General features: G+C 37.8%; 1 protein-coding gene across 1 annotated transcript in view; it reads left to right on the top strand.

Annotated features, from left to right (window-relative positions):
* The window catches only part of LOC145980634 (uncharacterized), a 185289-nt gene extending 160382 nt beyond the window's left edge, over nucleotides 1-24907 (top strand). The window contains exon 3 of the mRNA XM_083113670.1: nucleotides 22526-24907. Coding sequence (XP_082969796.1) covers nucleotides 22526-22594 — 69 coding nt within the window. The 3' untranslated portion in view covers nucleotides 22595-24907. The remainder of the gene's footprint in view (nucleotides 1-22525) is intronic.
* Nucleotides 24908-25120: the final 213 nt, after the last annotated feature.

Below are 25120 nucleotides of genomic sequence, written 5' to 3'. Positions count from 1 at the left end.
ATATACAGCGTGTCCCAAAATAATTATCTGGTTTTCATAGTCGTTTAATTTCCCTTACATGTGAGCTACAAGGACAAAGCTTATATGGGAGTAAACAACAGCTCAATACATTTACATAGTGTACCTTATAAATGTTCAATGTGAGCTTCTTTCGTGACACGGCACATATCCATCCGGTAGTTCAACGTGTCTCGACGCTTTGCTTAAACACACTTGGACGTCCAGAATTCTTCCCTTTGCAGAAACATCCAGTTGTTTGAAACTTACTAAACCATAGACGGATGTTGTTATCGGACGGAGGATCACTTCTAAATCGCCGTCGAGAAGCTCGCTGAACTGAAACCACGTTGCAAATTCAATGACACAAAATGACTTCTGCACGGAAGTCGCCATCTTGTAATACATCTTCGCTACACTGATGGAAAACAAATGATAAGCGCTCAGGGTAGCAAACTTCCACAGCCGTTCTTATCGTACATGTAGGCCTCCCCGATGGCGCAGTGGTAGCGTCGTCGCCTTGTAATCAAGTGGTCCCGGGTTCGATACCCGGTGGAGGCACAAGTGGTTCAGATCCCACTTTAAACTGTAGGTCCAGTCCCAATTAGCCTTACTGTGCATAAAGAGGACTTAAAACAACAAATCAACCAATTATCGTACATGTACGATATAAACATTCACCTTCGTCTGTTGCAATATACAAACTAAGTCTACTTGAAACCCAGATAATCATTTTGGGACACTCTGTAGAAATGCGCCTAATCCCAAGAAATAAACTTCCAGCATGAAATTTAATTTGCTTTACACGAATCGGACTTTGAACGTAAGTACTACTTATTAACTTAATAGGCTTTAATCTCTATAAGAACACTCAGTACTGGTTGAACAAGGAGCCATTATCACAATTCATTTTTTCTTTACTTCAGGGACACCACACCATCTTATGGCAAGAAAGAAAGAAAATGAAAGAATTTCGTTTGAGTGTATGTCAAGGAAAGAAACTTATTTTCAAATACAAAATACGTTATTTCTCTCACGCGAATACAAGTTCGTTACTATTCTTAGCAAAAGCATCGATCAAAAATCCCAAATATTATTTTCAGTGCAGATGTAGTTATGTTTCGGTTCAGAAACGCTTACATGTGGTTCTTAGCCGAATTTCTCTACAAGAAAGTATTTTTTTTATAAACCTCTTCAATTATTTGCGAAATTGAACGGTGTGTGCGGGTTGGGGAGGGGTGGCTATCAGGTTTGACGGCTAATCATGAAAGGTTATTTAACAACCACTCAGAAACAATTTATTTACTGTTTTAGGTAGCTTCCCATATAAAATAGTTACGGATTTCGTTTTTTTCTGGATATGTTATTACGTTACGTGTTATCTTCAATATTTTCGCAGTTTTCAGGTATTTTTAAAATTATATCGAGTATAAGGGAGTGCGATTTTTCTTTCATTGAAAGTAGAATTTCAGTTAGCTATATATTTATTTACTTGTATGTGCTTTATCATTATTATATAGTTATTTTAGAACTGTAAAATAACAAATTAAAATTACATTATAATTTTCATAGGGCTTCACCTAAAATTAAACGTATTATGCTTGTCTTTTTGGCAAATCATGATTTTTTATCAAAAGCTTATATGAAGTAGCAAGAATAACAAGTCACATTTACCATGAAAAAAAATACAAATATACAGAATATTTAATATCAATGTCTGTTGTGAAATTTAATGTTTCCATATACTTGATTGCAATTAACTAAAGTACATATTTGTGTAGAGCTACAGCTCTTAATATTATAAGTGCCTCCTAGATGGCTGAGTTTTTGGATGTTTGTATATCCATAGTTATTTATTTTTATATGCAGGATAAAAATCTGATACATATCCGTTATAACGATTATAAAAATAAATATGTAAGCTTTGTTATATAATGTAATGTTGCAGTGCTAAAACAACTATAAAATAACAAATAAATAAAGTATAACACCATTAAGCCTTGTTTCCATGATTATGAAAAACTAAATATGCTGACCAAGGCAGTAATTTATTTTATTAAAAACATAAACTAAACGTAACGTTTCAACCTTCTAGCAAAGGTCTTCATCAGACTCTGTATCAAGTACAAAAGGCTTTTGTACTTGATACAGAGTCTGATGAAGACCTTGCTAGAAGGTTGAAACGTTACGTTTAGTTTATGTTTTTAATAAAATAAATTACTGCCTTGGTCAGCATATTTAGTTTTTCAAGATAAATAAAGTGTTTAAATAGAGAATTGATATTTTCCTTCGATGATACACACATTGTACCTTTACAGTAATTAGCTTACAGCACCCATTCCTAACTCCTAAACTTATAGAAATTAACGTCAAATTTAACAATCTGCCCGTTAATTGACAAAATCGGGTGCATCATTTTTTAAATTTAAATTTGTATAATGCGTGTACGAGCAGATAAATATTGATTATGAACTGCAGTTGCGTGCACTATTTTATGACAACCGAATCATTAAAATTTAAAATTACATGAAGTTAAATTAATTAATTTAGGTGTTTTTTTCTATTATATCTAATTGTATAATAAATAAGAATTGTAGCTGTAAACCAGGCCAAAATTCAGACTACGTCACCGGATGCCGTATCACCACATAAAGACCGGATTTCAATCGAGGAAATTTATACTTCGTATATTACTTCGTTTGCTGCATAAACACCAAAAAAAATAAGTTACGTGAATAATACTTGGCCGTTCCATTCAAAATCTGGAGCCGTTTTCGTCTGTCTAGATCATTCACACGATGGCCTGATCAATATGTAGGCAGGGTTTATATTTCAAGACTTATAGCTCCTATGATTATTGTGCCTAGCAGCTACAAGTCTTGTGCTGTCTGTATTTCGATATGATCTATCCTCTACACAGAAATTCGGAATTAGGCGATAAAACTTTGGCCTCCTTCCCTTGTTAGTACTTGTAATAAACTGTTATGTATTATATTTTGGCAAATTATGTTTCTATTTAAAAGTTGATATCAAGTAACAGCATGAGAGAAATATACATAAGCCATATTGAATATACATATATTCTCAATCTCGTTTGCTAAATTAAATGTTTGCAATGTACGTACATACTTGAATTTAACCAAAATTCTTACTTAATTTATATTGACCTAGAAATAGAGCTTAATGTTATAAGCAGGGAACGAATTTATATGTAAATACATATTTATGAGTCATTCCATGCCCAATCAACACAGATATGTGCAATTTCCAACCTGACCATCTCCGATTTTCATGAAATATGGGGAGTTCAAACTATGCATGGAACTTAGTAACTATGAAAATTTTGATTGTAATTGTTAATTATTCAAAGTCAAAGTTCGCATAAATTGCCCTTTTTTTTACTAAATGTGCTGTAACTCCACCCCTATTTCGCCTAGGAAGCTCAAATAAAGCTTATTGTACAGGGAATTGAACAAGCTTTCCAGTGATATATAACGAGCCTACCTTTGGATAACAATATAATTTTGTCACGTGACCTTGACCTTTGACCTCAAATATCTCAAAACATGTCATTACCAAAAATCGTGAAAAGAATATATTTAGTATCTCATGCCATACTCTAAAACATATCAAAAAATCATTTCGAGACTGGAATGTTATCAGTAGATACAAAATAATATGTGTGTAACTATGTGACTGATAAAAGCCTCATTACATGAACTATGACGAGTCAAAAGTCCCTTAACACCCCCTACAAAATGTAAAGGAGTTATCTATCTGTTTCAATCAACTACGTTACCTCCAAATGTTCCACATTCAAACCAGGAAAGAAAATGCATTTTGTAGTGTCATCTATTTCATCTAATTGCGAGCCATTGTATTCTTCTTTCATCTAATCACACTCTATTGCAGTTATTCTTTCGTCTAATCATTTGACAATATGTTTGTCTTTCATTAATTTATTTGAAAAAGGCTGGGGGGGGGGGGCAAGAACAAACAACAGTGATTCTCACTTAAGCATGAGGCAGGCATTACTAGGATTGCGTTTATTCCTCATTTAATCATAGAATAATATATTTATTCTTATATATATTTTTAACCAGTCATCAAGCTATTGTCTTTGTTCTTTTATTTATTTAATCTAACCATGAAGCCCTTGTATTTTTTCATCTAACTATGGGTCATGGCGATTGTCCTTCATCTAATCATAGAGTTGCATATTTGCCCTTTCATCTCTTTTTATCTAGTTACGAGAGTGTCTTCTTTATTTTTCATCTATTTTATTTAATTACCAGATAATTGTTTTTTTCCTTCTATAAATTCTAACAATAAAGGAGCCTCCATCAGGGCGTATTGGGAACGTCACCTTGTTATCAAGGGGTCCAGGGTTCGATATCAGGTGGAGCACATAGTACAGATCCCACTTTAAACTTTTGGTCAAGTCCCGATTAGCCTTCGTGTGCAAAAAGTAGACTTAATAAGAAAAACAAAAACTCGTATAAGAAATAAGGTCCTGTACGATTTGAGTTATTATTTGTAATTATAAAAAATAATAGATATAATTTATCTGTGCATAAGTGAACTCAAACTCTAACAATAGAGGACCTTGTTTTTTCCAAGAGTGCGTTTTTGTTTTTTAAGTCCACACTTTGCATAGATAGGTTAATCGGGACTGGACCTACAGTTTAAAGTTGAATTAGAACCACTATGTGCCTCCATCGGGTATCAAACTCGGGACCCCTTGATTACAAAGCGATGGCGTTACCATTACGCCATCGTGGAGCTTCCCCTTTTATTCTAGTAGGATTGAGTGATAAGAAGAGAGCGTGTAAAAAAAACAACTTTCAGGTTAACGACCTTTAGTAGCAATTTTTGATGCGCGTGTTAACAAGCCTCTGAACATATCCACGGACGTAAAAACCTTCTTTGTACGAATACGTTCGGTAGAGCATGGAAAATACTCGCGTCTGCCTCACATTTTCCGCAGCACGTTTGCTTAGTTACATCGTTTTAAAGCGGTTAAGATAGCGAGCAATAGCTTGGGGCGCCTTTTTATCTCGAACCGCGATGCTCCCTCTACAACGTTGGAAAATTTCTATCACGTCCTGGAAGAACCTCCTCTCTCCCTATTGAGGCTCCTGTCTTCCAACATCCCTTCCTTACATCTTGTCTGAATAGAGATAGGGAGACGACCATCTCGAGCGTTAAATTTCCTGGAAGATATCTTTTTCCAGATCCAGACGTCAGAAATAAATGATATTGATATCGTTCTCCAAGAGCAGTGACGTCATCCCCGAATCTGAAAAAGGGGGAGCCTTCGACGTTTGATTTATGGAGTTCCCCAAGGATGTCTTTCAGGAGATGAATGGATGGAGGGGTAATTTGCCATCTTGTTGAAGATGATGGAGCTTTTAAACATTCTACCAGACAAGGCTTCAACATTAGCAAACACCTCGCTCCCCTTCGTTTTGGTCCATAGCACAGTCTCAAGAATAGCGGCAACAAGTTACTTCGTTTTGGAGCGAACGGCTTTTCCCATGATGTGGTCGAATACTGGACAAGATCTCGACTTCCTCACACCCAGTTTCCATTAGAAAGAAACTAACTATCTCTGTTACTTACTAACTCTGTAGCCTTCCTAAACCCGAAGGCTTATGGCTGCAGCAACACACGCCTTCCTGTCCCTATCCTAGGCAAGATCAATCCAATCATTTCCATCCTTACCGATTTCCTTTTGGTTCATCTCAACGTTACCCCTTCATCTTCGTCTTGGACTTCCTACATGTCTCTTACCATCAGGTTATCTCTGTTACGGTTAATCTAAATTATTTCTTCTTGTCGAACGCACTGCCATCTTTCGGTAAAACTTTACATTGCTTCAATTTTTCCTCTGATCGTGTACGAGTGCCAATTTTACCCCTTAGACCCAAAGGCATTCAAAACAAAATAATAAATAAATATACATGAAAACAAGTTTACTATAGTACATATTGCAATAGCGTAATATGTTCCTGCAAATCGGTGGCCATATACATGTCCAAAGTGTAAACCAGTCTCCATTAGCCTCTGTGTAATATAACAAACATTTAAAGTAGTAATGAACTATTTTTCATAATGTTTTATATAATTAGTTGCTTGTGTAAATTACTTACTAAAATACTTTTTGTTTCACTACACTTTCCTTGCTTGAGTTTCTGCTTTTAAGTCTACTTTGCACGCAGATAGGCCAATCGAGCCTGGACATACAGTTTGAAGTGGAATCCGAACCACTATGTGCCTTCACTGGGTATCGAACCCGAAACCCCTTGATTACAAACGTTACCACTACGCCACCGGGGAGGCTCCATTATCTATATTTTACTTATACATTATTACCATACTATGTTAGATAAGTCTGAACATTATATTTTTGTGTGTATGGCAAATATTTGCTCCGTAAAGTTACAAAACAATTAGAAATCAATAATGCAGAAGTACAACTTTAGTGAAAAACATTAATGATAATAGCATTAACAGTAAAATAAGCATGTAAATAGTGTTGAAATACGCATAGCAACCTTCATACGCACACCTGCATTTCAGATTGTGGTAGGCCTTTGTTTTAACATTTCCAATAAGAATGTTGTTGTGCACCGATTGTCATTGAATTTGAAACCGACTCAGATACACTGCTCTGTGTATTAATTGTTTCTATATTTTAAACCGCATAAATTCGTATCTGTTGCACATTTCTTAGAATGCTCCGCTCACCAAAGGTTCTTTGTTCGAGTCCTCTAAGGCCCGAGAATTCCTTTGGTTTTTTCTCTTAATCTACTTCAAGCAATCATCGTTCATCATTATCGTCGCGATTAAACTAAGGAGATATGAAAGAGATATCAATTAGGAATAACACCAAAATACAAATATGGTCTACATATAATAGATGGCGCTGTAAACTCTATGTTAAACCGCACCATCCGGTATACTTTGCAAAGCTATTTGTAATGTATTTTAAAAGCCGATAGTTGGTTCTTTATACGCCTTGTATTCCTTAAAATTTTTGAGACTATAAATTACTTTAAAATACCATCATTTGGATCGTACGTTTCTGTCCTTAAAAAGAATATATTGGTTTCCATTATTTAATACGGTTGTATTTTTAAATCGCGTTGTTAAATCGAGTCCCGGGTAAGGCATGGGTATTTGTGTTTGTCCAAATGAGATAACTGAAAATAGTGAAAAAAATGATAAGTGTGAAAATTGAGAAAGTGTGAATGATGTGGGATACCACCGCGTAGGGGTATTCCTTGTATATATATACACACACACATACATACATATATAAAGTGGTTTGCACACCGCGCTGCAACGCCAAGGGTCCCGGGTTCGAATCCCGCTCGGGCTTGGTTGTTTGTGAATGTCCATTCATCAATTTCATCATTTCATCACTCATCCCCATCTTCGCAAATTAGCCAAGAGGCACAAAACGCGAAGTAAAATAAACTAAATCAATAAAAAATAAAATCAATATTTCCATTTACCTTAAATGGTTCTGATTGAACTTTGAAATTTCTCCTCCCTAGAAGCTTCCAAAACTATATTTTCTAGCCCATCTACTCCTGCGCTTATTCTAAAATTGTTTTCGGATTCCGAACATTGTATTTCTGAACAATCTCTGCTCTGCTCTATGTTCTGTTATAATACTAGATATTGGTTTATGAATTTTCCGATTTCTCCCAAGTTATTCTGTACTTTTAACCATACCGTTTTTCACTCTTCTTGTTTTAATGACTTCATTACATCCATATGTTAATCGGCACGGTGAGTTTGGAAGCTAAGGAGACCTTACCATACCCTTTACCCAATCAAATTCAGATTTTTTGTGATGCCATTTTCCTCGCTACCAATAAAATGATAGTTTTTGTGACATCATTTTCCACTCACATAACCTCTTCGCCTACTCTGCAATTGATCTTCGATCGATCCTTTCCAATCAATTGATTGATTATACAAAGGAGAATCAAAAAGTAAGGTGAATATTGAATTTATTCCGAAACGTGAATGAGTTCGAATATGAATAGTATGTTATGCACATGGCATCACACTTCAATTCCACATACTCGCGACCAAACATCTATTCCACTGGGAAACCATATCGTCCAACCCGGTCGCAAAAGATTCTTGCTCCAAACTGTTGAGTCAGGTGACGGTAACCTCTTGCACTGCTTCAATTGTGTCAAAACGTTTTCCACGGAGGTGTTTCTTCTGGGGTCCAAACAGATAGTACTCCGAGGAAGCGAGATCGGGACTGTACGGAGGGTGTGTGCACAGGTGCGTTCGGCTGTATACGGTCTCGCATTGTCGTGCAAGAACACCACACCCTGTAGTAGTGCTCCTCTGCGTTTTGGGCGTATGGCGGTTTTAAGTCTGTCCATAATTATATACGTACTACACCTACAACATAAAGAAATTATAATTACACACATGAAAACAATCGCTTATACAGCTAAATTCACCTTATTTTTTGATTTACCCCAACGGGGGATTTATTTACTAGAACTAGTGCAATTGAAAGATCCATTCGTGATTCGAAGTAATTACAGTTATAAAGTCGTTGGCAAAAGTAGGGAGATGGTTTGTGCTGTTAATATTTTGTTATGAAATTTAAAGTGGATTTAGCAAACTGTTGGAATTGAAAAGACATGGAGACACACAGCTAGAGAGAGGATAGGAAACAAGATACATGAAGAGATAGTGGCAGCGAGTGAGAATAAAGATAGACGTAGACACAAAGAAAGAAAAGTGACAAAGAGAGCGAGAGAGAGAGAGAGAGAGAGAGGATCCCAAATCTATCACTCCTAGCGTGAAACCTGGGAAGAAAAAATAGGAGAAATTCTCAGCTCTTCCCTTCCAAATTGGACACTTCCAGCTTTTCTGCTTGAATATTTATCCTCATCATCATACATCTGACTAATTTCCCTTTACAGTGTGTACACCCCCACCCAACCTCACCTAATTTTTTGTAGTAGGTTTGTCACAGAGTGTGTATGTGTTTTGTGAAAATGCAAGAGCTGACGCACAGAGAAAACAGTTTCCTGTTTGCAAACCTTTCAAAGCTGACGCCAGTAGCAAATATGAAGTGTTGATTAGGTTTTGAGAGGGAAAAAATATCGATGTGAACGCGCACCATCATGCTGTAATTTGCTTTCGTAGTGGCAGCGCAACGCACGGTCCCGTTCTCCGGCAACAGCGAGTTTATTTTGCTACATCGGCGTCCATTGTCAGGTGCTCGGGCACGATTCCGTTCACTGTATTGTGGGAGAACATTACCCTTTCTCTTTCTCCCCCCCCCCCCCCCCGAAACCCCCAGAGAAGGAGAGGGGAAAAGGACAAAGGGCGCTGGATAAATGTCAAGCGGGTAACTTCAGCGTTACCGGGCAATTTCGGATTTCCATTCCTTTGAAATTCTGGCGCACGAAATTCATAGCGGGGCCGCATTCAGCAAACTACTTTTATCCCCCGCATTGCCGGGACGAACAAAAGAGAGACCGGTTGCTAGGCAACGGGCTAAAACTCGTGGTCTTAGAGTAAGAATGATCCCTTTTCCTTGGCAATTGTATTTTGTTGTCGGAACGGAAGCCCGTTTCGCCCCCGAAACCGGAAGTTTCACTTAGGTCCACGGGGAAATTTGTTTTCCACCGTTCGCAATTCTGCCCACTACTTCAGTTCCTCACGGTACGCTTGGATTCCAACTTTACCTTAAACTTTTGCATGCTTTTAATTTAAAAATAAATTTTTTCTACTATTTTAGGGTGATTTAACATAATAAACAAATGTCGCCTTATGAGTGAATTCTTCTTCTTTCTCTTCTTAAGTGTTCAACTCTGAGATTGGTTTTCCTAAAATATTTTTTTCCTTTCTCTCTTTGCCTTTCGAAAATGTTTCCCTGTTCACTTCATATTTTCTTCTTCTCTTCTTTCTTCTACTTTATTTGTTTCCCGTGCCTTCATATTTACAGAAAAGGGCTGCTTAATTTGTATACATTATGTTATTCTTACATTCTTTCATTTCTCCATTTGTTCCTCGCTCCCTAATGTCTTCATCTCTGTGACTTTCGTAATTCACACCATGAGCGATTTGTTTAAGGGGAAGAGTGACAATTTCCCCGATTTCCTTCTCTCCGAGGCGGCTGGGGAGCACTGTTGCCAACTTAGCTGTTTTGGAGCCAGATCTGGCTCTATCGTGCACTCGTTTGACTGTGAACTGTGGCACCCGTCCCCCTGTCCCACTATGATGCCCACTGGCTCCGGCCAACATGGACCAACTTTAGCCATGATTAGATATACATTGTGCACGTGACGTGATATTGTTATATTGGCTGCGTCGCCCCATCCCCTCTTACGACCCCAGCTTCTTTTATGTAGCGCCGTGGTTGAGGTGAAGATGACATAATAGTGTTGTCACGGAATCCTTTATTTTCGGTTTCATACGACCATCAGTGGATGATGTCGCCAGATCTAGACGGTGAAAACTTAAGAATAAAGTGTCATCACTTTAAAGCTAACGGTAACAGCAGCGCCCCCATCCCTTTGACACCTAAAATTACCCTAGGAGGCGCTTTATTCATCCCTCCTAAATCTAGCTCCTTGAAAGTCATCTTTAGCTCCATTTAAGGTGAAATTTATATCTTTTATGCGCATCAGATTTGGCAACACTGCCAGGCTGGCCGTAGGAGCCAAGGACGCTTATGGGAACATTATTTTATTCGTTCTCTTGGGAATATCAAACATCCAATAACGTAGAAAAGTACATGGACGGAAAAAGGGCACGTTGAAGAATGTCTTACTCGAAGGAAAAGTCGAAACTCCCATTTGATTAGCAGCAACTTGAAGTTGAAGGTGATTTTCCATAAGGAATACATGGGATTCTGTAAATACTTACTGATCATATTTTTCAAACATCATGACTAGCTTAAAAAACCGCTTACAACACCGCTTCCACTTGCAATATGGATTCATACTCTCTTGTATAGTGAAGGATCTTTTAGTAGCAGTGCCCATACCGAGGATATTGAAATAAACGCACAACTGGTGCGAAATTGTCACTCTATCCTGTACCTGCCTCTGTAGTCCCCTTATATTTTTCTTCACTATTCCTGTATGGGTCATTCCATGTCAATTCGCCCAATAAAGATTTGAAATGTCACCCACCGACACGAATTTCAACGAAATGTTGTACACTTTCAGTTTTGACCTGGGTTAGAATTTTGTTCTGCTCTGCGCCATGTACTTTTACAGTTACAGGAGTTCAGGATTTGCTTATACATGTCGCTCCAGACCAGGGTGCGAAATCCCGGGGGGACAGAGGGAAAATCCCCCCACCAACGATCATGTCCTGAAATTTTCCCCGCACCAATATTTTCGGGGGGGGGGGTTGTTTCGACAACAAACATAAACACTTAGTTTTGGAGTCGAATATACTTTACTGGAATAAGATCCAAAACATACGCAAAGAACGGACAACAAAGAGCCTCACCTCTAAGGACACTAAACCCAGAAATCCCCAGAACACAGAAATTATTCCGACTTGTTATTTTTTTCCATTTCTCATCGCCTTTCGTTAGCTACCGCAAAGTATATAAGTATATTAACACAGCACGTAATAGCATTTACATTTGAATTTTATCACATATAAGAGTATATACCCTTATCTGCTCTATTATCTTCTTAACGTATCTTAATTTTTGCGCCTGCCCCTTAGTCAGGTATTAGTAGTATATTAAAATCTTCAATTTACAACTACAATTTGAAGGAGGAACAGTTGATATAATATATTGCATATTATATAATATACGTAATTTGATTATTGAATAATTGACACTTATATATATATATATATATATATATATATATATATATATATATATATATATATATATATATATATATATATGAATGGCTTATTGCAGAAAGGGACCTGAGTCACATTTTTGAGGTATCGGAGTCACAACTTTTTCATCTCCTCTGTCTCTAGCAGCATACTGCAGGAGGCCGCATTTAGGGTTGCAAAATTAACTATTCATTATGCTAAAAATTTGAGCCAACAACAGCACATTTCTTTCTTACACTCTCAATATTATACGATTTTTCTTGTTTTTCTCAGAATTGTGCAAAAGTGGTCCTTTGAACTTGTGGGATTTCGATGGTTTATGTATAAAGTTTATGCTAATTTAGGAAACACGTTAATGGAGACTTGAATTAAAAGCATTGATATTGCACACTACCAAGACTTTTCTTAATTTATTATAACTCTACAGGGATTGACAGTGATTATATTTATTACTATTACCATTACAGAAAACTGCTGAATTTTGGTGCTACAACATATAATTATAAGATTTACATACATTTGTATACGGGGTGAGCCAATAGTTTAGAGCCACTCATTTGAAAGACAAGCGAGTTGATATAAACAAATCCAATGTTGCAAACTATCCAGGCAATTCTATCAAGTTGGCCACCATATTGAAAGCCGCCATCTTGGAGTCAACATAATTTTCAAATGAAAAGGTAACATATCAAAATGGGCTAAAATTTTACAAGAAATACGATCGTAAGATCGGTTTTATCGTAACTTCAAATTTTTCACACATAATTGGTCAGTTTGTATCATGGGCCAATAGTTTGGAACAACCCCTATATGAGATACAAACCAATCCAATGTCGCAAAACATGATGTGAGTCAGGGTAAAACCAACCAGGACATGCTACCAAGATGGCCGCCATCTTGTAGTCAACGTCACATAAAAGTAGTCATCCTGTAATGAACCAGGGTATTTTCTTGTGACACATGATGAAAGCAAATCACACAATTAATTTTGTCAATATAGTTGCCCCCGAAATACACATTCAGTGCTTTATATATAGTAAAATTCTACTATTTTCAACATCTAGACATACGAAGAATGAAATGGAAAATCCTCAATTTGATCCCTAACCACCCTCACAATTCAAACTGCCTCCATGGCAAAGTAGACCTCGCTACGAAGGTCAGGGGTCTCGGGTTCGAATCCCGGCTTGGCCAGATTGTTATTGTTATTTGTGTGTCCCTTCTGTTACTATTAAAACCTCATGTTGATAAATAAACACTAAATTTACAAAATAATCACTGTACAACATGTAAACCATTCCTTCACTCCATTCTAACAACAATCTCACAGAATATTAACTGTTAAGTTAAATCTGGCCTTAGTTGAACATTTAGCCATCCTTATTCACTTACTCATATCATCCCTCATCCTCATCATCGCGATTAGCCAAAAGTGGCAGAAAAGCGAAGTAATATAAACCAAATCAATCTATTAATGTGATCTCGTAATATTGATGAAAATTTTGAAATTGAACAATTGATAATTCCATTAGTAACTTCCATCTTCCTGTTGACTAAGAGTGTCCAAATTTATTTCACGATGATGGCACATTGTTATCTGCAATGTTTATGTAATGCAAAAAGGAAGATCAGATTTTTATAGACATTTTCCAAAAGTACTGAAATCAAAAGGAAACGCCGTTCTTCAAAAGAATGCAATTTGAAACTTGAAATCTTGGAATTAATATTCGCCCAAGGAAACTAGAGGTATGTCAGTGCAGTTGAATGTGTTTCTTTATTTTCATTTTTAATAAAGCTGCGTCATTTCCGTTTATGCCCTTCAACGAAGATTATGACACGTCCTTTTCCCATTGCACTAATATTTATTGTTATTAATTACCTTTCTCGTTGTACAAATGTTTATTATTATTAATCTTAATCTCTGTTATTTAATTTGTGATTCTTGTGGCATTTAATATTTACACCTATCACTCATAGTGTCAGGATAGTGACTGACCTTTATCTACATATCTTGTATGAGCTGATGCTATGGGAATTCCCACTGTGTTTTGACTTGAGTTTTGAAAGAGTGGTCAAACTGAATTGTAAGGAGCTGTTATTTCTTCGATATTCCAATGGATTTATGCACATACCTATTTTTATTTTTTGCTAAGAAGTAAAATATCTTTTTTTTTCCTAGTGGAAACTTGACTTTATTATTTTTTTTACCAACGAACGAACAGAGATATTACCCATACCCTGAGAAGCATCACGTGAATGCCGAGAGTCTTCATGTGATCATTTTTTTGTTGTACTTTAGTTAAACCATGTACTCTTGACCACAAGAACGTGTCAACTAGCCTTTGAAATTTTGTTGAGTGGCGCCCTCCAGATATCGCGACCCTTCCTTCCTCGACGCTGCTACCAAGTTCCTCAGGGACGTACACACACAGAACATATCCGTCATACTGCTATAGCAAATCCATTGTATTTATTCCCACTGCATAATGTGGAGTTGAGTGAGATGTGTTCATTGTGGAAAGTTACCAAAACCAAGACGAATACGTAGCGAGGCACAGAATACAACCCCACTCGACATGTTTCGTCAGGCTCTTACTATTGTCTTCTTCTTCTTTTTTCTAGAAGTTTGTTCAGAAGTGCAAACCTTGAAGTCTTCTTGCAAGGCTAACTTCAACGTTATCTTCCAAACTCAGACTCAACGGTTGTATCCTGCACATTTTCTTCTTCTTCTTCTACTCTACAGTGTGCTCGATTTCATTTTCTGCCTGGTACGAACGCGAAACTTCTCATACAAAGTTGCCAACAATTTTCGAAACCGTTCTTCTTTTTTTTCTTACATTCAATTTCTTTCCCCACTTCATAAGTGTTGACACTATCCCTTTTTCTTCAATCTTCGTCCTTTGTCGTTTTCGCTGCCTCTCTTGAAAAGAAAGAGAAGGGAATTTTGAAAAGGGGAGAGGGGGATTGATAGGAAATGGGTTTATTGTTGTTGCGGGGGGATTTAGATATGAGAAAGGGCAGCGATCCAGCAACGTTTGTTCTTTGTTTTCCTCGGGAGAAAAGTTTGAGATATTTCTTGAGTTGGCTCCTAGATGGTGCTGTAAAACTTGACCGAAAATTGAAGGAAAAGGAAAATATTGCTCAACAATGAAATATTCAATCTAAGCCAGAATAAAAGAAGTATAATTTATGGAAGAAGAAAATGTGCAAAATTCTGTTTTAACAAATGAATAGCAAATCAATTTCAGAATGACATTTGTTCTCCCGGCAAAAGTTTAAATTTGGTAATTTATAAAGGTGAACAAACGTCAACAGTTGTTAATGTTGAGTATCTTAACTGTCTGTGATGCTGCATCAATTGAAAGCATTAACTTGACCTTATCGTTACGTCACAGCGCAAAGAATAATAGTAACTGTATAGTAAGTAACGCTGTGTTTAGGCGTCCTAAATTGGGGCTCGAAATTTCATTCTAAGATTTATTTTCAGTTAATATAGCAAAAGAAAACTGTTCAGCTTTCGGAAAATTCTCGTCTGTTTTAATCTGGGCCTATTTCAGGAATGGGCCTAATCCTTCTGCATCAATAGCACCCTCCTTAATCCGGCCCTACCTGCAAGTTTTTAAGTACAAGATACAGACAAAGAATGATGACTGAGTTGACTGTGTAGCCTATCTACTAGCATTAACCTATATAGAGGGATTAAGAGGCGTAAGCACAAAGTGGATAGAGCACTCACTAAGTTAAATAGTTAGCCTGGCTATTTACAAGGTTGGATAAAAAGTAATGGCAACACTGCTGTCCCGTGAAAGGGGCGAGTCACAGCGCCACAACCGTTTCGTGGTTGATAAAGGAATGTCAGACGAGGAAGTATAGTGAGTGGGAGCGATTGTATGTTATTCAGTCAAAAACAGCAGTGCTCTGAAGCAGAGGACGAGAGTGCAAGCGCCCTAACAATATGTTTAGGCAAGAAGAACAACGTCTCTTAGGCAGACGGTCAACGCAGCCTACTACTGCACCTTCTTGCAACACCACCTTCGTCTCGCATTAAGAAGGAAGCGACGACACGGTGTCCCATCATCCTGCTTGACAATGCAAAGTGTCCCACTGCGAACACTGTGACGGCGCTCCTGCATAACTGGTAGTGGGAGGTACTGGAACATCCGCCGTATTCACCGGTATGAGACCGTGTGATTACGACCTTTTTGCCAAAATGAAGGAACCACTGGGCGGGAAGCAGTACGACACGCGCGGAGCCATCATACGTGCTATAGGGCGGTCACTGCGGGACATCGACAGAGATGGACGCGCTGACGGTGTACGACGCCTTCCATACGTGTGGCAGAAGGTCGTAAAGATGGGGGGGGGGGGGCGATTACATTGAAGGAATGTAACACGTGCTCCTCTGCCAATACAGTCAAGTAGCAATTATACCAGTGTTGCCATTACTTTTTATCTAACCCTTGTACTAATTTTCAAGAACTAGAAGGTTTAAGCACAAACTGCAGAGAATAATAGCTAAGCGTGGGTTATTTTCAAGTGCATATCTCAGTTCCAACGGGGCGATGCACAGTGGTCCAAAGAGACCCATGAAGTGTCCAAAAGTTGATTTTGACTTCCTCAATTTCTCCACTCTTCATAAGGGTACATTGGGCGACATATCGTCCTGATACTTAAGGGCTTGTCCAGTCGGTAGGGTGCCTGAATGGCACGTGGAAGACTCGTCTGGGGTGGAATTTTCTCATTAGTATCTTTGCATGCTCTGGGGCTCACTGGTAAAAATCAGTTCCTGAAATGGCAGTGTTTTCATTGGTATCCCATAGTTCCTGAGCTGGGAAGTCCTGAATAGGAAATAAATCACTGCTCCGGACTCAATGAATCTCTTGAAGAAAAATGGATTGTGGTGTTGTAAATGGAAGTGTTGGGCACAGGAAGAATGTGTTGGACTAGAGCCAGATGACATTCATCTTACTTATGATCTGTCTTGGCAAAGGAAAACGTCTGGAATTACCCGCCCTTTACTGAATCACTACAAGTTCACTTTATTCTCTCATTTTTACGTGTGTATTTTTACTTGATGTTTCTGCTGTAGCCATGTATGTGTCCTGAGTGAGGTCAACAGAATGCATTATGTCACATTAAAAACCTTATTTTCTGTAGTGTCTGCATTTTCGCTCAACTGTTCCTCGTTACCCACCTCTTCTCCCTCCATATTTCAAGTTAAACTTGCCATAATATTCTAATGTGTAAGAAATGCAAGAGATAGTCATTTAGGGAATGTTTTATCCAGAAAATGACTGAATCAAAAAAAATGCTGATAAATTACTGATTTCCAATTGTTCTAGTGAAGATCTTAGGTTTGGTTTCCAAGTAATGAACCATTGTTATTCTGACTCCGTCTATTAGTCTACTCACTCATCTCTTCTTCTTTCTCTTTCACTGCTGGTCTCTCCCCCTTTCTCCTTCTCACTCTTCCTCTCTTCCCTCTATCACTCTTTGTATATCTCACTCTTTCTCTCTTTCTTCTCTATCTCCCTCTTTCTCTCTCTCTATTTCTCCCCCACTCTCTCACTATTCTTTATCTCTGTCTCTCTTTTACTACCTCATTCATTATATCTTTATCTCCCTCTTCCCCTCTTCTATATTTCCTTCTCTCTCTTTCCAACTCTCTTTCTCCGCCCTTCTCTTCCCCTCTCTCACTCTCTTTATTTCCATCTCCCTCTTTGCTTCTCTCTTTCTCCGTCTTTCTCTTCCCCTCTCTCACTCTCTTTATTTCCTCAATCACTTTCTCCATCTTTCTCTTCCCCCTCTTACTCTCTTTATTTTCTTATCTCTCTTCCCTTCTCTTTTTCTCCGTCTTTCTTTTCCCCTCTCTCACTCTCTTTATTTTCTCAATCCCTTTCTCCATCTTTCTCCTCCCCCTCTTACTCTCTTTATTTTCTTATCTCTCTTCCCTTCTCTCTTTCTCCGTCTATCTTTTCCCCTCTCTCACTCTCTTTATTTCCTTCTCTATATTTCCTTCTCTCTTTCTCCGATTTTCTCTTCACCTCTCTCTCACTCTCCTTCCTTCCCTCTCTCTCTCTCTCTCTCTCTCTCTCTCTCTATCACTTCCCCTCTATTTGTCTTTCTCTTCCTCTTTCTCTAAACTTTTGGTCTTCCTCTTTTTTGAAGCCGCGATAGCTCAGTCGTTTTGTCGGCCTCTGTAGCGAAGGGGGCCCGGGTTCGAATCCTGGTTAGGACACGGATGTTTGTGTTTGTCGGGGAATACTTCCGCATAGGGGTATTCCTTTAAAAAAAAAAAAAAGAAAGTCGTTAGGGCGTCTGACTACCATGCGAGAGACCTGGGTTCGATCCCCGGCTAGGGAGAACCGGAATTTTTCAACCTGTTCAAGCGACTCCGGCGCCCACCCAGCGTCGTATAAAGTGGTGCAAAGCACATGGGGCACTTTACTTTTTTCTATTTTTGCCTGTCTCTTACTCTTTCCTTTCCTCTCACTTTCTCTCTCTCTCTCTCTCTCTCTCTCTCTCTCTCTCTCTCTCTCTCTCTCTCTCTTTTTAGTAATTACAGCGAACAAAATGAGTAACGAGAGAAAGCGCTCTTGTAATAGCCACCCCCTTTTGAACAGGACAAAACGACCCCCTCCTCCATTTCCCACGAAATCTATCGCCTCCCCTTCCCCCATCTCCCTCTCCACCAATCTGCACAGAATCCTTTAGACAGACACATTACAGAGGCACCAGTTAATATCGGAGTGGAAGCTCTCCATTTTTTCGGTATTTATGGTCGAGTCAAACTATTGATCCGAAAGCTCCACCCACCTCTTTCTCTCCCCCCCTGCACCCCCCCGCGCTTTAGATACTTCCCATTCTCTATTCCAACTCCATAAAACATACCTATGCTGTTCACTAGGTATTATAGTCTTTGGTATTACACCCTATAGGTCTTTTCTACTCATACGGCGGGCGCTCTAGAAGCTGGCAAGGGAAGTGGGGAGCTGGGAAAACCCCGCAGACCAACCAGACAACAGCGGTGGCGCCGAGAGTTACGACGTCGAGGGGAGGAACTACTACGTGCACATCGTTCTACAGGCTGCTGCTTTTATTATCGCGCTGGATGAGTCGTTTCCCCGCTCCCCACTTCCCTTGCCAGCATATAGAGAGACCGCCGTATGAGTAGAAAAGAGCTATAGTATAGTGTTTCCCAAACTATGGCACGCGTAGGTCTCACAGTCCCAAACTTTTTTTATCAAGAACCCATTTTGTGATTGAATCAGTGCAGTTTATATATATGCAGTTATTTATTAAATATAATAATTACAAATATTACCATCATTACCATTGTACACTGTCACTGTCATGAGTGTCTAGAATAACACATGGAAGTCAATTTTCGAATGGTCATGTTTAATAGCGCCCAATTGTTGAAGTTTTCTCTAAGACTACAAGCGTCCTAAATTTTTTGAATATATACAGGGTGTCATTTTAATGGCGCCCGCGGACCGCGTAAACGTACAGAAGACATAAAAACAAACAACTTTTCTCAGTAACATTTTTCTCGTTGGTGCGTCGTTTCGGTGCTACAGTCGTTCAAAAAAGCCCGTTTTGCCGCCTAAATGCTGGCAACCACACACAACATTTGATTGCATTTGAGACGTAATTTCCTGTCCTGAAGCGATGCGTTCCAGGGTTGACAGGAACACACATATTCTGTGAAAAATGAAATAGCCACAATCAGCCACATTATGTACCGTAAAACAAAGCGAGAAAACACGTTCTGTAACCTAACAGGAAGTAAACGAACGATACGAAGAATGGTAGAAAAAAAGGAATTCAAATAGAATTCAGTGACGTGCGGTGACGGCGACACTTGAGGTAGCAATCAATGGCGTGATCAAAGGGGGGTTGGTGGGAGGCCCTTTAGGTCCAGTATTCCTAAAAATAAAACGTCAATAACAGGAAAAGATTGCAAAATGATGAATGAGTACTAAAAAAGTACACGTATCCCCCACCCCATTCCAAAATAAAAAGGATTTGATTTGACTACTAAGCCAGAGATCCTGGGTTCGAATCTCGGCTTGGCCATGGGTATTCTTTGATTGTGTCCCTTCATCAATTATATTGTATCATCTTCGCGATTAGCCAAAAGTGGAGGAAAGCGAAGTAAAATAAACCAAATCAAGCAATCAATCAATGATTTGACTTGATTCTTGTTACTTAGCGTCGCTTTTTTCAATCATTTGGTTAATTGCGAAGATGATACGATACATTAATGAAGGGACAAACGCAAAGAACACCCATGCCCAGGTCGGGGTTCGAACCCGGAACTCCTTGCGTCCTAGCGCGCTGTGATAACCACTCCCCCACGGTTGGTTGATTTGGTGTTTTAAGTCCACATTATGCACAGAAACAAAACAGGTAACAAACACACTTTTTGTAGTTTCTTCAATAATATTAATTTGGCTTCTTCAGTTCAGAGATACTTTTTCATTTCAAATTATTTCATTTTTCACTGCAGAGTACAACACAGGAACAACAATGCACTCTCATCACGGGTTCGAATCCTGTCCTGGATTGTTCGAGGTCTCTTCATCAATTTCATCACATCATCACTCATCCTCATTTTCGCGATAACCAAATGTGGCAGAAAAGCGAAGTAAAATAAACCAAACCAACAACAATATGGACGTGCGTTCTCTTACCCACGTAAATACATCCGTTGGAGGCCAAGAGATTAGTATATTTAAATAAAACACTACTAAAACGAGAGCGAGAGGGAACCCGTGCACATATATTTGTAATTTAATCATTATAGTATATTCCATACTTGAAAAAAAAAGCATAACATTATTGTCTACACATAACACGTTCCCATTTCATAAATATTTAAACTACATCCCATATTATAGTACATACATATTGCACAACGTGTAAAAGGTTCTGTAAATACAGAGAACATATGTACTGTAGAAAATTTTCCCTTGAGTTCTTTAGAGGATTTACAAAGAAGTCGAAGGGAAACTAATCCCCTATCTGTTCTATAGGTGATAGACTGAGGGACCTGAAAGCACGGGCCTTCAACCATTGTAGCGGGAGGTAAGGGGCAAGGGATGTAGAGGCAGAAATCTTCCCTTTTCCTTCGGGCGGCCGTTTCTACCTGTAACTGCTAAGGCGGAATATGAGGGAGCTAGGCCAGTTTTGCCCGCGGATCACACCGAGGGACGAGAAGCGGGTGAAAAAGAAAGTGTTGGATATGAACTGTGGTTTTAACAAGACAATAAAATATTGTGATTTGAAAAGATTTAGAGATATGAGATTGATTAATCTATCTCTGCTAGACTAGCTACTACTCAGTGCACGTCACTGGCTAGTATCGAATTTTGTCAAGCTTACATGTCAAATATTTGACAAGTTGGCATCTACAATTTAGTCTATCCACTTCATCCTTCTGATACTAGTTGTCTGTCACACACTGAACAGTTGACAAAATAGAAATGAAAGAACTCAAAATTCCAAAGGTAAGTAACACGCCATTGTGCTGCATGGGGCAAAAAGGTTGAAGATGAAGTGATATAAGTAGTAGTAAAATAAGCTCTCCGGATACACATATAATAGTTTGCAACATTACTGTGAATATGGCAGTGTATTCCCTGCTGATTCATGATTAGGTTGTAAGAACCTACCAACCCGTGGTTGTGCGTGTTTAGCCATAACGTAACAGCGTGAACCTCGAATACATCTGCTATCAGCACCACAATACCACAATGCATGAATCCGGGCAATTGGATATACAAACCTGTAGATAGCAACCTTGCAAACAGATTTGCAAATATTTGACATGTAGCTGGTCGTAAACAGTCAGATGTAAACTGTAAGTCCTATAAAATTTATTGTTGATGATGATTATATTTGACATCTAGGCTGAGACAAAATCCGGTATTGTCACTTCATTTTGAATAAGTTGTTTTTCTACCATTTTTCGTATCGTTGGTTCACTTCCTCCTTTCCCTGTGATGACTGCTGGTCTTCTGGCTGGTAGACTGTGTTTCCCTAGATGTTCGGTCTACTCGACGCGATTATATCTTAGTTTTACAGAATGTAATGTGCTTAGTAGTGTCATTTTCCCCAAACTTTGTGTGTTCCTTGCAACACTGTCGTACACTGTTTCGCAGCAGGAACTGGCGTCACAGATGCGATCAAATGTTGTGTGTGGTTGCCAGCATTCAGGCGTCAAAATTGACTTTTTTTGAACGACTGTAGCGCCGAAACTACGCACCAACGAGGAAAATGTTACCAAGAAAAGTTGTTTGTCTTGATGTCCTGTGTACGTTTCCGTGGTCCGTGGGCGCCATTAAAGTGACACCCTGTATATGGCGCTATTAATACAAGGCCATTCGAAATTTGACTTCGAAACAAAGGAATTAAACTAGTATTAATCACACACTTACACACACACACACACACACACACACACACACACATATATATATATATATATATATATATATATATATATACGTCTATGTATATATGTATGTATGTTTCCTATTTATGTGTTAAAAACTGACCTTATCAAAACTCCTACCGAATATTTTTTTCTGAAGACACCCCTGATCATAAATATTCTATAATATTTATTGAAATTGTTCATCTTCTTTCTTTTCAGAAAATAGCCACTGATCTCCAATATGGTGACAAAGCTACATTACTTCCGGATGCATCTGAAGAAGAATGAATGGAATGAAGTGTACAAGTGAAAAGAAAAAAAAACGACTGGTGCTGGGTAAATAATGAGAGACCATGAAACCGAAAAGATGCGAATAGCAGGTAAAAGTGGAAGTGGTATGTTTTTTTGCGAATATCAAGAAAGTTCTGGAACGGTTCTGTGTGGAGAATTAATAATACTAATGGTTTACGTGTTTTAGAACATTGTTGTTGATCACTGTTATTACCTATTCTTCAATAGACAAGACAGTGACTGAATTGCGAATACTGATGAAAATAGAAAGATGTTTTACTACAGACTAAAAATAGAAGCTGAATTCACATGCAAAAAAAATGCTTTGGCCAAAAAATAATGTACGTGAGAAGTGTGAAACACAATTTTTTAAAAAGATGACAACTGTAGTACGTGTATGTATTTCCTTTCTTCAATTGTGGGCACATATTTTGTTCGACAACCTAGCTGAGTTTATACTGCATGCAGAAGATATCTTTTTTCTACTTCCTCAATGTTTAGACTATCTATTTGAGAATCTTCCGTGTGTGCATATGAGTGTGGCCTATATAAGTATATATTTAAAAACAACTTGTATATGACTTATATTTTGGCTTGGGCTTCGTACATAAACTAGAATTTGATACTGAAACTTGTAACCAAATAATTATAAAGATGTTAGTTTGGATTTTTAAAAGAATAAGTACTTAAATGAGAATAATAATAATATTAGAAATGATATTACAATAATGAAAAGGGATTCTCAAGCACAAAAACTTCTTAGAGAATTCTTTCAAATTCAGAAAACCAATACGTAAATATAGTGCAACCTGCTTCGTGTATGCTAAAAACATGAATCTAATTGTAAAAGAAAGTTGCATTCAACTTGTACACAATGCCTAAAGATTCTTTAGGATATCTGCACGTTGTAGTTTCATTTATTGAAATGTTTCTCTTTCTGGTGTTATTGTAAGCCAAACTACGGTTGCACCAAAAACAGAAGTGTAAAAAGGTTGGAAAGTTGATGAGAAGAACTCTACTATTTTAGATCTTGGAGTCAGTCTTTTGTTTAATAATTATGTTCTTATCTCTAGAAGTTTCGAGGATAATGAGAAAGGTATGACTTGTACAAGGGCAAACACACATCAAATATTAGGCAGGGATATTTAAGAATGATAGTATGATCATTTAGACCAAATCAGTCTTGTGCAAGGGCAGGCATACATCAAATATCGGGCAGATATATTTAAGAATGGTAGTATGGACATGCAGATCAAATAAAAATCTTGATACGCATCTACAATGCAAAATTTAACTTCAGTCTAACGTTCAGACAGTTCAAATCGTAAGAATGATAGACGTTCATAGTACATTTTAAATTGAAGAAATGACAGATAAGATTTAGCTCAAGATATTACATTACATTACTAAACAATCGATTTGTAACATCTTAACGGTAACAATTTAATACAACGTTTGTAAGCAATGCATTGATTAGAATATAGCACTGACAAGATCCTATGACGGATCAGAAGTTATAACAATTTGTAAAAATCAGTAACGTAGTATCCAGTAGTCTTCTGGTTCATATGTTATTATTTTGATTAGGAACTGTGAGATTAGGAAACAACATTGGTTCTTAATGTTTTTATAGTAGGCTATGATTGTCTTGAATTAATGATTACGAGCTGGCAGCTTGACATGTACAGTTTGTGCCTTTTGATGTGAATCTGTGAGAATTTTATCGGTTGAGGATGGATTAGGTGCCTTTGAAAGGTCTTCCTTGGGCCGAATTGATAATCAATAGAATTTTGTTATTAAGTTTTCTGCTGAAACAATAGTAAATGGCTTAACCGAATCAGTTGAATTGTTAATAACTGCTTATCTGTTTAAATTCCCAAAACCCAAGCTTTCTACCTTAATAAAAAAAACACAATCTTTAAACGTGTAAGAATACAAACTATGATGGTTCCTTTCATAAATACCATGAGTATAGAATAAAAAAATTGGTGGTGCAGATTGGGATAATTTGGCTAATGTTTGTAAATTTGTTGAAACAATTACATGTTAGCTGGTAAATGTATAACTTTCGTGTACAGTTAATGATAGTAACTTCTTAAGAGTATAGTGTTCTGCAATATTTTTCGCTAGAAAGCTTAAACGAGTTATTTTATGTGTATATATACAACATGTATGAAAATAACTTAAGTAAAATGCTGTGATTTCTTTGTCATATCATGAAAACTAACAAATTTGTTAATAGTGTATTGAATTTAATGGGCATTCTAATATAGTATCTTCCTATTATATGATTGGTATGTTTTCCACTTTTTTAACCTGCCACCTGGCGTAATGATAAATTATGGGCGAGAGTTCGCCACACCTTAGTGTGAATGTCGAAGCATATTGAAGTATATTCTCACCTGAAATATTTACTATAGAACCTACCAGGAATCGAACTGTTACTCCTTTACATTGGAGACAGATTGTGTTTTTTGCTTCTCCAAAACCATTGAAAGTTATACTGGTCGCATTTCCAACTAG

The sequence above is a fragment of the Lepisma saccharinum genome, chromosome 28 (genome assembly GCF_977018435.1).
Source record: "Lepisma saccharinum chromosome 28, izLepSacc3.1, whole genome shotgun sequence".
Classification (NCBI taxonomy): domain Eukaryota; kingdom Metazoa; phylum Arthropoda; class Insecta; order Zygentoma; family Lepismatidae; genus Lepisma; species Lepisma saccharinum.
Note: the sequence above shows the minus strand (reverse complement) of the source record. Positions and strands in the feature narration are given on the sequence as shown.